Raw genomic sequence first — 12,119 nt, 5'->3', positions numbered from 1 at the left:
AACAAGACCTGTAAATGGTGAATGCGTAAAAATGACAACTTCATGGAATGATTCATTCTCAGGGTAGTGTTGATAACAAAACAAAGGCAGAGAATTTAGTTGCTTTGAGTTTATTCTATTAGCAGATCAGGAAAAACTTTTCTTTAAACTAGAAAATAAAGATATTTGCAGAGAGTATCTTTCTTCAGTTTAAAAGTAATTCTTGCTGCTATCCACTAAGTCTTCTTTCATTCGCCCTGGGAAAATAAAATAAAATGTTAGCATTGTTATATCAGAGAGGTCAGGCCAGACATAAATCCATCCAATCCTTCAGTTCCAAGTTAAGAGATTTCAGATACATAGTAGTTTGGAAAACTGGGATTGAGCCTTCCATTTATTTCCTCTTCCTTTCACCCTCCCTTTCTTCTCTCACACTCTGAGGGCTCCTTCACACTTCTTTTTTGGTCTGAGATTTCCTCAGTTTGTCCTGTGACTTCTAGACATGGGACTGAGCAGAGAAAACAGCAGGACCAAAATAACAACCCCTGCTTAGACCTGTGCCTAGAAGTCATGGCACAAACAGAGGAAATCAAAGACCAAAATAAGTGTAGGTGTGTCCTGGTTTTTCAGCTGTAGTTAGCTGTTTTATAATGAACAATAATATTAGTCTATATGGTTTTGGGGACCATGCAATGACTAGACTTGCTCCTCCCCTCAAAAAAGAAAAAGGTGAAAAAACATGCTTCATGACCACAGCCCTCATCACCTGGGTGTTTAACCACCATGAGGCAAGATTCTATATGCAATTGCCTACCAAGGTGCATGTGTTATGTTGGCACAAAAACTGGAGAAACTGGAAGATTTCTCCAAGGGAAAAATCTGCCAATGTGTAAGTGTTTTGTAAGTAGCAACACCTGTGTGAGCTTTTGACATAGTGCAAAGAGCGGTGTTTTCACTTCAGTCCTAAGGATTCAGATAACAACTCAAAGCCAAATGACTTGTAGGCATGTAAGGCTGAATAATGGTTGAATACCTTTTTTTTTTTTAAGGATTAGAATGTGCCATATTCCTTGAGGCTTATTATTCATAACAAGTGAATATGTATTTTGTCGTGTTTTGAGACTCTCTTTGGAGGGGAAGTTTTTATTTCTTGAATGCCTAGGAGATTACGGTACATTTGGAAGGGGTACTGAGGAGCATTATCCCACATCAGGAAATTATGTTAGCAAGTGGATTCACCTTTTGCCCCTGTTTCTCACAGGGTCCTTCATGCTTTATCGTTAGTTTGCCGCCACTTTTCCTGAAAAAGAAAGTGATAATTTTTTGGCATGGAGACTACACAGTAATACTGACAAGAGATGTTTGCAGTGTATTGTTCCCAGATGTACCAAGGACTTATCTTCCAACCGTTTCCCTTTTGATCCTTCTCTAGGAAATGTCTAAAAATTTAAGAGGAAAAATAGGCCCCATTTATTCAAATACTGTCCCCCCCCTTTCCCAAGGGCCTTTACACTACATGCTTATTTTCACTAGTGCATCCTTAGATGAACCAAGGACTTCCCCCTTAAGTAAATCCCAGTGATTTAGCTTGCATTAATCTAAGTCTTCCTTTTTTCTCCAGGAAAAACAGCATATTCATGTACTGAATTCATAGCTAGGCATTTTGAAATGTATAAATTGTATGCTTTCTTTCCAACAACAGCTTTATTGCTCTCTTGTTGTTTTTATTGTTGTTGTTTGTTAGATTTTTTTTTTTTACCAAGTAGCTCAAAGTGACTTACATTAAAATATTTTCATACACTGGTTAACAGAAATATACCCACCTTTTGGCATCACAAAACACACACTTGTTTGGATATGTCACACCATCACTGCCACAGACTTCTGCTAATTCAAATGTGCATATAGCAGGCTTGCCTTTGGGTGGGACTGGGAAGTCACTGCACTCGTCCTATGAAACCAAATATAGAATATTTCCTCAAACATGCCTTATTAACATGAAAAGGTTCATGATGTGCAACACAAGATTTGTGAATTCTACATTTTAATATAAACCCCTGATTTTCCGTGAGGAAGCAAGTAAATTCCAAGCAAAAAGACTTGTCTTTTCAAAGCCATGACAGAGCATTCTAAAGACATCCATCCCTTCACAACAAAATGTTTCCATATCACAAACCTGATACACTGAATTGCATTGGCCAAAGGTGATGATTTACAAAGAAGGTGATTTACTCATCTAGATGGCCAGCATCATATGTGGAAATGGATAGGAAATTATTTTGCTAAAATGGGAATGGATTAAGGAGATACTTACTTTATCTCCAGAGCCACACTTGCAAAATCATGCACATCTGTGTGATCTCTCCAGACTCTCACTACTATTTTCCTTTTGGAAAAGGTTGTATTTCCACTGAATTCTCCTGTACTAATTCAGCCTCTTGCATAAAGTGTTTAGTAAGAAAAGCATAAGCTGCCACAGAGAATTATAAAGCCAGTTGATTTACCTTTTCCTTACATGGACCCTTGTGGCTTATTGTGATAGTGTTTCCACTTTGTCTGAAAAAGATGAGATAAATTTGTGGAACTTCAACATGCAATACATGATCTGGTCAGTTGTGTTGACAATGGATGTTTTTATTGCATCCTTCTCAGATGCATCCAGGGGTTAACTCCCTCCTCCTTCTGAGAGTTCTAATGTAAAATTGAATTTCTTACATGTTTTGTACATATTTTGTATGTATTTCATACATATTTCGTACATAGTTTGAACCAGAAAAGTGATTCCACTAACCCGCAGGCCACTTTTTGTTACACAAGGACCTTTATTTGATCTACTCACCTTCTCGCATGGCAAAATGCACACAAGTTGCCATATGTCTGACCGTCACTTCCACAAACAGGTTTCCATTCCAATGTACATTTAGGAGCCTGGCCCTTAGGTGGCTCTGGGAATTTACTGCACACATCCTGTGAAAGAATGCATACTGTTGGAGGTGGCCTTTGCTCATGTTCCCAGTATAAAATCTGTCTAAATACCTGTATGGCACCTGAGTAATTAATAATAGCACAATTAAGAGTACTGCTGCACAACTGACAAAGTTCATTAAGTGAATCCTGCCCAATGATCTGTAAATCCAGAATTCACCTTTACCTTACATTCTCCTTCATGCTTTATGTCAAGAGGAACTTCACTGTCCCTAAAACAAACAAACAAACAAACAAACAAATAAACAAATGCTTAGAGCCACCAGCCCATAACAAAAACCCTCGTAATGTTCATGCATGGAAGTGGCTTGCAGCACTGTATGCCCAGCACACAATGAGAGATCTGCCATTAGAGCTCCATTGAGTGAAAAATTTACTGGCCTCATTGCTGCCCAGAAAACCCACTTGTTTGGATAGGTAACTCCACAGATAGGGTGGTAAGTATCTCATGTGCTCAGAATATTTGTGCATGGAATGAGCCTGTGGCATTATGCCTATAATACATGCTCCACATCGGAGGACCTGTCATTTCAGCACCTGTCAAAAAGTTGGGAAAGTCACTGACCTCTTTGCTGCACAGAAGAGACATAAGTTTGCATAAGTGACGCCATTGGTACCACAGACGGGACGGTATTCTTTGGTGCACACAGTTGGTTTGCCCTTCTCTTGTTGGGGGAACTTACTGCAGACATCCGGCTAAGGAAATAGTAGCAAAGCACTTAGTGATTGAATGCAATCTTTACAAATAACACATCTTTATTCCTCAGCCAATGGCCAGTGTCAATCACCCAGTAATACAATAACAAAGCAGCATGCCATTCTAAATACTATTAACAAACCCAAATATTAATTCAGTTTACTAATATCAATGATACATGTAAAGAAAGAAAATTGTACATGCACTACTGATATTAGTATATTGCTTTGAAGGAAGAACAACGTATCCACTGACTGCTATTATGGAAAGTGCCAGATACTGAGGGTTTTGAGCTCTAAGGCCAACTCTAAGGCTTCCGGGTTTGCCACAGTTGGAGTCCGGATGCGCGTTTCTTGGGCTCCACGAGATGCACACTTACCGAAGGGGTGAAAATGGGGGTTGTAAGGCTTCATAACCCCTCAGAAGGTTCAGGAGGGCTTCCAGAACCTAGAAGAATTTGCTGTGGCGTGGAAAAGGTATCCCAAAAGCGGACCAAGAGGTTTGGGAAGGAGACCACGGGCGTGGGTAACAGCGTTCCCTCCCCCCAGTGAGAAAGCCTGATATTTGGGTTGACCTGGCAGCAGAACGCCCACAGAACATCGACATGTTTAGATATCTGGTTAGTGTGACTAAACTTTGAAAAACGGTATTAATGACTTTTTATATTAATTAAATTAACGCAAGCTCTGCAGCCGTGTAAAAACTAACTGGAAGAACTTTGTTTAGTCAAACATTCAGGTAGCTGACCCAAGTGAAAGAGGGGGTCAATCCAGAGGTATATAGAAAACAGTGCCAGAAGAAAGCCAAGGTCAGGAAAAGAATTTTAGTTAAAGGAGGTTGGAAGTGTCAGCATAGATTAAAACAATACCGGATAAGAAATAAAAGAAATTGGAGAATGGAATATTCCCTCCCCCCCCCCAATAACAGAAGCTTACCATATGGCACTTGAGTAGGTAATAATAGCACTATTAAGAGTATTTAAAACCTTTGGGCGGAATTCAGTGCTGCACTATTATGAATGTTCTGTCTGTGCAAGTCTGCCAAATAGAATCATCCCCCCCACATGCTATTCTTGGGGTTCTCCCAACCCTCTGTGGAGCCAATTTAAGGGGGCGCAAGGGGAGGGGGGAGGGAATACTGTTGCACAAGCTGACAAGGTTCATTAAGTGAATCCTGCCCAATGATCTGTAAATCCAGAATTCACCTTTACCTTACATTCTCCTTCATGCTTTATGTCAAGAGGAACTTCACTGTCCCTAAAACAAACAAACAAACAAACAAACAAATGCTTAGAGCCACCAGCCCATAACAAAAACCCTCATAATGCTCATGCATGGAAGTGGCTTGCAGCACTGTATGCCCAGCACACAATGGGAGATCTGCCATTAGAGCTCCATTGAGTGAAAAATTTACTGGCCTCATTGCTGCCCAGAAAACCCACTTGTTTGGATAGGTAACTCCACAGATAGGGTGGTAAGTATCTCATGTGCTCAGAATATTTGTGCATGGAATGAGCCTGTGGCATTATGCCTATAATACATGCTCCACATCGGAGGACCTGTCATTTCAGCACCTGTCAAAAAGTTGGGAAAGTCACTAACCTCTTTGCTGCACAGAAGAGACATAAGTTTGCATAAGTGACACCATTGGTACCACAGACGGGACGGTATTCCAGGGTACACTGCGCTGGTTTGCCCTTCTCTTGTTGGGGGAACTTCTTGCAGACATCCGGCTAAGGAAATAGTAGCAAAGTACTTAGTGATTGAATGCAATCTTTACAAATAACACATCTTTATTCCTCAGCCAAAGGCCAGTGTCAATCACCCAGTAATACAATAACAAAGCAGCATGCAATTCTAAATACTATTAACAAACCCAAATATTAATTCAGTTTACTAATATCAACGATACTGTATAGAAAGAAAATTGTACATGCACTACTGATATTAGTACACTGCTTCGAAGGAAGAACAACGTATCCACTGACTGCTATTATGGAAAGTGCCAGATACTTTCCTCATCCTTTTCTTGATCTCATATTTAGTTGGTTGGAACTCAAAAAACCCTTGGATTTTTTTTTTAAAAAGTACTACTATTTAAATGAAGCTCATGATAGCATTCCATAAGAAAGAGCAAACAGAAAATAGTCTAAAAATATCCATTCATTGCCAGAAGTCTGTACTGTGGTGCTTTATACAAGTTATATCAATACAAGAGGACATGCCTATTTCATCTGTTTTTTGAAGCAAAGCAGCACATGGAATTAAGTCATCAAATCCTGGAATCATGGATCTGAAAGGGAGCTCTAAGGTAGTCCAAGCTGCTGTTGATGCAAGAAATCTACTGTGAAAGCATCCCTGGTAGGTAGCAACAGAAAACCTATACTGTACTTCTAGTATTGGAGTACAGAAGACCTGAAGAACGCCCAATATTTTACAGGGGTGGGGTGCACCCACATGAAACTCCAGTTGTCCCCTTCATCCAAATCAGATTTATCCACCCACAGTTACCTCCAACTGAACTGGAGTAAGCCTCAACTTCTTTTCCTTTCTCCATCCCAAAACAGCCTGCTGACACCTGCTCAGGATTTCAGCAGACTCGCTGGGACTCAGTGGAGGAAATGAGATAGTGTTGTTGTGTGTCGGCATGTAGGCTAGAAGGTCTGTATTAGACTGTTTTGGCATCAGAAATAAGGGTAGCTATCTTGGCTCATAAGAACACCGCCAAAGCCCATGTTAAGGCAGCACCAAAATGCCACAAAAATGTGCAAGCTTTCAAGTTGTCTAGAACTTTTCGCCAGGCTGGATGGTAAACAGAGCCAGGGAAGGGCGTGGGGGGGGGATTGGCTTCTGGAGAGCTATGCAAACTGCATCTGGTTACAGTCCCAAGATGGCAAGGAAGCAGCCCACCCCAACCCCAAGCTTCCAAGAACATTTCCCAAGGTTCTGTCATTCGAAAGTGGGCTGTGTTTCAGGGCCCTTTAACAAACACTTCTTGGTGCAGAAATGGCCATTTTCTAAGCTGGGTGCATCCTCCCTACTTCTGAATTTGCAAGATGTGACGGAAACTGGAACAACAATCTGCTACTTTTCCTTATCGCAAACAAATATCTGGAACTAACAGTACAGACTATGATGAAGCTCAGTCCTTGCCAAAGTAATTTACGTAACCATCAAAGGAATTAAACACAATACGTAGTCCTCTTTCAGTTATTCAGTCGCTTAACTTGGAACATTTAATTTGTTGCTGCAGAATGAATGCAACGAGTTTCCCAAGCCCATTAAATTCTGCACAGTTCAGCAGGGTTCTATCTTTGGAATCAAAGGTGTGACGTATGGAATATCTCTTTCTCAAACATATGGCTGAAACGATGCACAGACATGGAACACAATGCAGATGCAGCCATTATATGGAAGCTGCAAAAGGGAGGAACACCAGGAACAGGAGAGAAAGGGGCTCAGAAAGAAAAGGCACCCAATGGCTGTAATACAGAGCAGAGGGGAGCATTTGCCTAAAATTGCTGGCCATGTGGGAACAGATAAAATGTGATGGCAGGGTGGGATTTTTTTTTTTTAAAGCACATGACAGAGATGATATGGGATTCCAGTTCTACGCAGGTTGCAGTTTTCCGCACAGGTTGGAGAAATATACAGTCCTGTGTTCTTTATTGCAACAGTATCACTGCTATTAAAAAGTAACCTATTAGTAGTGATTACCTTTCCTTTACATTCTCCATCATGTTTTATATGAACGTGAACTCCCGCTGCCCTAAAAATAAATTGGCACTGTTATATAAAAATAAAATTAAAAAATGAATCAAATGACATGTTTCATCAAGGAAATGGTAGAAACAGCTGTGTGAAGATTTACTCACTGGTCTGCGCAGAGTGTGCATCTGTTAGGGTAAGTCACACCATTAGTGCCACAGACAGGTTTATAATCATCTGTGCAGAAAATCTGGCCACCTTTCTCTGGTTTGGGAAACTCGATGCATTCATCCTGCCGAAGGCATTATAAGTATTATTTGACATTGATAAATATGTTTGTTATATTTCAGTATGTCTATTCCTCTGCTGTGAAACCTTCCTGCAAACCAGCACAGCCTGTTGTTGTACACATCTTCATCTTCCCCTTAAAATATTGTGCAACCTCTCCTTTTCGAGCATGGAAAGATGGTTCATTGCTGTCAAAAGAGTGAGCATAAAAGAGCAAGCCAATGGCGAGAGTGCAAATGAGCAAGGCCCCTGGAGTGTTTCAGAAGTGGTCTAAAGTTGCAGACCCCAATTTAATTAGGGTAAATCTACTGAGCCAGGAAAGGGACGTGGGTGGCGCTGTGGGTTAAACCACAGAGCCTAAGACTTGCCAATCAGAAGGTCGGCAGTTCGAATCCCCGCGATGGGGTGAGCTCCCGTTGCTCGGTCCCAGCTCCTGCAAACCTAGCAGTTCGAAAGCACGTCAAAGTGCAAGTAAATAAATAGGTACCGCTCCGGCGGGAAGGTAAACGGCGTTTCTGTGTGCTGCTCTGGTTTGCCAGAAGCGGCTTAGTCATGCTGGCCACATGACCCGGAAGCTGTATGCCGACTCCCTCGGCCAATAAAGCAAGATGAGCGCCGCAACCCCAGAGTCGTCTGTGACTGGACCTAACTGTCAGGGGTCCCTTTACCTTTACCTTTACAAAGAGGTTCAAGAAACAGTCACAGAATGGTAAGCAGGTGTCTAGCCTATCAGTAACCTCTTCTGCTCCCTGAGGAAAAGAAAGCAGTGGAGCACAAAATGCTCAGGTGATCTGTCTTCCAGGACATTGTGGGCAGCAGAAGTATTACTGCCAGTAACTCAGACCAAATCATTGGCCTAAGCATTAACAGGGGGTTGGAGGGGGAGGAGGTGAGGTGCGGGAATGAATCTAGCTTCCCTGTTCCTTTCTTTTGCTTTTCCAAAATAATCTTTAATTATTGGTGTCATCACCAACAGTCTGATTAGGACTAGAATATGCAAACCAGCCCATTGTTAGATGGGATCAGGATCTGTGTGCATATGAAAGAACAGAAGAGAAACGGTCTCCAAGGGCTTCCTAAATGAGTTTTTAGCAAATATGAACCTTAATTTTAAAAATGGTTGGCACTAACCTTCTGTCCATGATTACCGGAAATCCCTAGAATGGAAATACAGTTCATGTAACATATTTCTATATAAAATGGAGTTATAGGCATTAACTCAAGAAACTGAATCCATAGATTCAAAGGTACATTTGCCGCAGTACATAAGGGATGTGTGGAATTCATTTTTGTTCTCTCTCTCTCTTTCTCTCTGCTTATTTTATAGCCCCTGCTGTCAATATTTCAATAATTGATTAACTTTGGTAGATCAAACATGTTATATAAGGGAATCTTGTGCACTTCATTCAGTGATTGACAATGGGGAAGTGCAAGCTGAGCTTGTGCTCATTGCTGCTTGCTGCTAGTCCCATCGTGTATGGTGGGAAATGATACACAGAATGTAAGTTCAAACTGCAGAGAGGCTGTGTAGGACCCATCCTTGTCCCATTTTCCTACCATTCATCTGGGGTTACCCCTACAACTTCCCTATAGTTTGGAAATATCAAATTGTGACTCATTTCCCACTAGAAATTATGGGATTTGTAGTCCCCCAAAGGAGAACTGGAATAAACCACTTGTTATCACCTTTCTCAGTGAGAGGCTTTTCCTTCTTCTTGGGGAATCTAGCAAGAAAGACTGCCCTGTATGTCAAGGGCTGCCATAGCCTTGAGTTAGAAACAGTCTTTTCGTCAAAGTGCTGTCTGGTTCAGGACTGAACTGATGATAAAGAAGGGAGAGTAAGGGCCTCTGTGTTGCCCATCAATGTTTAGCAGCTGGGGAGGAAACTGAGCAGACACACCTATCACCTGGTCACAGCCTTCCCTGATATGATACGATGCATTGTCTTCCCACTGAAATAGGCACATTAAGTTCTTATTGCTAAATGTGCATCTATACATATAAACCAGCAAATGCAAATCAATATCCTATTCCTGCCCATTTTCTGAAGGATGGTGCATTTCATTCCCTCTTGGGGATTGGGGGAGCAGGTGAATGATAGAAATTGATGGGCTCAGAGAAGGTGGAAGGGAAGTGAGCTTTTTCAGACGGAACCTGCAAAATGTCTAAATAACTTTTCTTGAACGCCAGCCCACATGTCACAGTACCTGAGCTCAGAGGAACTCCTTTAATTGCCCCTCTCCTCCCACAGATTGTTCAAAGTGTTAGGAGCGCCCATCCATTGACAGCAGGCGGAGACCTTTCTGCAAATCACAATTGTAGCTCCAGGGCTATGTCCCCGAACCTGCTACTTGTGCTAAGAGTTCTAAAAGCCTTGAGGGTCTGGTGGGTCACCTCTTGGTCTAAAGCTACACAGAAATGTATCTAATGGAATCCATGGCCCCAAGCTAATAAAAAGAGGCCAGAAGGTACTGCAACCATCAGGGAATAGAATTAAAGGCTACTCACCAGAGAAGAAACAAAATGCAAGGAAGCTGAAGAGGGTGAAGGCGTGTGCCGTCTTCATGGTGGTATGTACACTGTCGGTTAGTACTAAACCCAGACAATGGACACATGAAACTCTGCAAAGTTCTGGCATATATATATTCTTCTAGGCACATCTTTCATCATGATAAGAGTATGATTTCCAAAGACCACATTTCATGTGACGTATTAAGAATGGATAAGGGAAAATCCCTGCCAATGAGAACGGAAATGCTAATTACATTTTTTGAATAACATTTAGTCTTTTTTTAAAAAAAAACCCAACAAGCTTTTTCACATCAATCACACTGGCAGCTGGATAAGCACTTCTGACTCTCATCACTTTGATAGGTTTCTGACAATGATCTTTTTTTTTATCATGGTTTAATAATAGCAATCTGTAATGCTTCTATTCTCAGGAGCTGAGCACTCACAGATTTTCTCACATCAGGGTTGAGATCTGGCTGCAAAGGTTTATAGAAATCCACTATATTTTTCAGATTGGGGCACTTGTTTTCACCTAATCTATTCCAAACTGACTTTTTTGTGAGGAATCTCCTTTATGATACATGCATTCCCCCCTCCCCCCGCCCTACAAATGTTACTAAGGCTTAAATCCTATGAGACACTTAATTCAACCAGTCTCAACTTCTGAATAGCCATGAATAGGGTTGTACTGTAACTTCCGAAAAACTTGGAAGGATTTTTGTTTTGCTTGCAAGTTAGCATCTTAGCGCTCTTAAAGTTATTGGGCATGATCCAACCAATAAACTTTTAATCCCTGTTGATTTCAGAGGACAGAGTGAGCATGTACAGTTGAAAAATTAAGCAAGCTGAGTGGAAGGTTAAGGAAGCCTGTGCCAGAGGCAGTTTTAGGGGAGTGCAACCGATTTGCACAAGTCTCATGGGTTCTTGTGTGCGTATGTGACAACTATGATGGAGAATGGAAGGCAAGAGGTGGGGGGGGGGGCCAAATCTTGGCATCACACAGGGTGCCACTAAAATTTGAGACCTGAAGGTCCATCACTGCCAGTGCTAGAGAGTTATGCAATAAAAAAAATAATAAAACCAGGCATGTCTTCCTGCTTGCAGAAGAGGTTGTGACTCATGAACTGCAATATCTTTTATAGCTCTGTGCAAACGAGCTTGCAGAACAGGAGTAGTGGCTGTTTCCCTTCATCTCGCAGCCCTTTGGATTCAACAGCAGGAATATGTAGTTATCATCAACATGAGTTGTCTTTTGGTAAAAGTAAATTAACAATTTAACTACAGGTTTGAAATTGCCCCATTTGATTGATACTGCATCCAATTTAGTACTGTTGTGCCTAAATCTGGCTCTAAACTCAATTTTTTTACTATCTTCTCAATTTATGCCAAAGAGCTGTCAGAGGGCAGCTCTCTCTTTGAATGATCAAGAACAGGGGTCAGCAAACTTTTTCAGCAGGGGGGCGGTCCACTGTCCCTCAGACCTTGTGGAGGGCTGAACTATATTTTTTTTGGGGGGGGATGAATGAATTCCTATGCCCCACAAATAACCCAGAGATGCATTTTTAATAAAAGCATACATTCTATTCATATAAAAAAACACTAATTCCCGGACCGTCCGTGGGCCGGATTTAGAAGGTGATTGGGTCAGATCTGGGCCCCGGGCCTTAGTTTGCATACCCATGATCAAGAAGCTGGAGCAAGTTCCCCATGAGGAAAGATTACAACATTTGGGGCTTTTTAGTTTTGAGAAAGCTGACAGAGAAACTTTTCCTTTCTTATAAAACTGAATATTGGAAGATACAGTACAGACAAAAGGCACTATGACGTCACACCGTGCATAGTTCAGCTAAATTCACTCCCCCAAGAGGTAGTGGTGGCCAACAATATGGGTGACTTTAAGAGGATGAAACAAATTCATGGAGGATAAGGTTATCAATGGTTATTAGCTATGA

At 41.4% G+C, this 12,119-nt stretch overlaps 1 protein-coding gene across 1 annotated transcript; it reads right to left on the bottom strand.

Moving 5' to 3' along the window:
* Window positions 1–204: 204 nt before the first annotated feature.
* On the bottom strand, window positions 205–10,360 carry LOC309331721 (ovomucoid-like; the record flags this gene model as incomplete). Its single annotated transcript, XM_081844171.1, is given in 12 exon segments — window positions 205–236; window positions 1,219–1,279; window positions 1,803–1,930; window positions 2,484–2,535; window positions 2,819–2,946; window positions 3,131–3,176; window positions 3,530–3,660; window positions 7,378–7,429; window positions 7,536–7,660; window positions 8,788–8,813; window positions 10,165–10,306; window positions 10,310–10,360. Coding segments are annotated over 12 exon segments (951 nt in total). The 3' UTR covers window positions 205–227.
* Between the last annotated feature and the right edge of the window lie 1,759 nt (window positions 10,361–12,119).

This window comes from Podarcis erhardii (assembly GCF_964252035.2).
Source record: "Podarcis erhardii genome assembly, chromosome: 2".
Classification (NCBI taxonomy): domain Eukaryota; kingdom Metazoa; phylum Chordata; class Lepidosauria; order Squamata; family Lacertidae; genus Podarcis; species Podarcis erhardii.
Note: the sequence above shows the minus strand (reverse complement) of the source record. Positions and strands in the feature narration are given on the sequence as shown.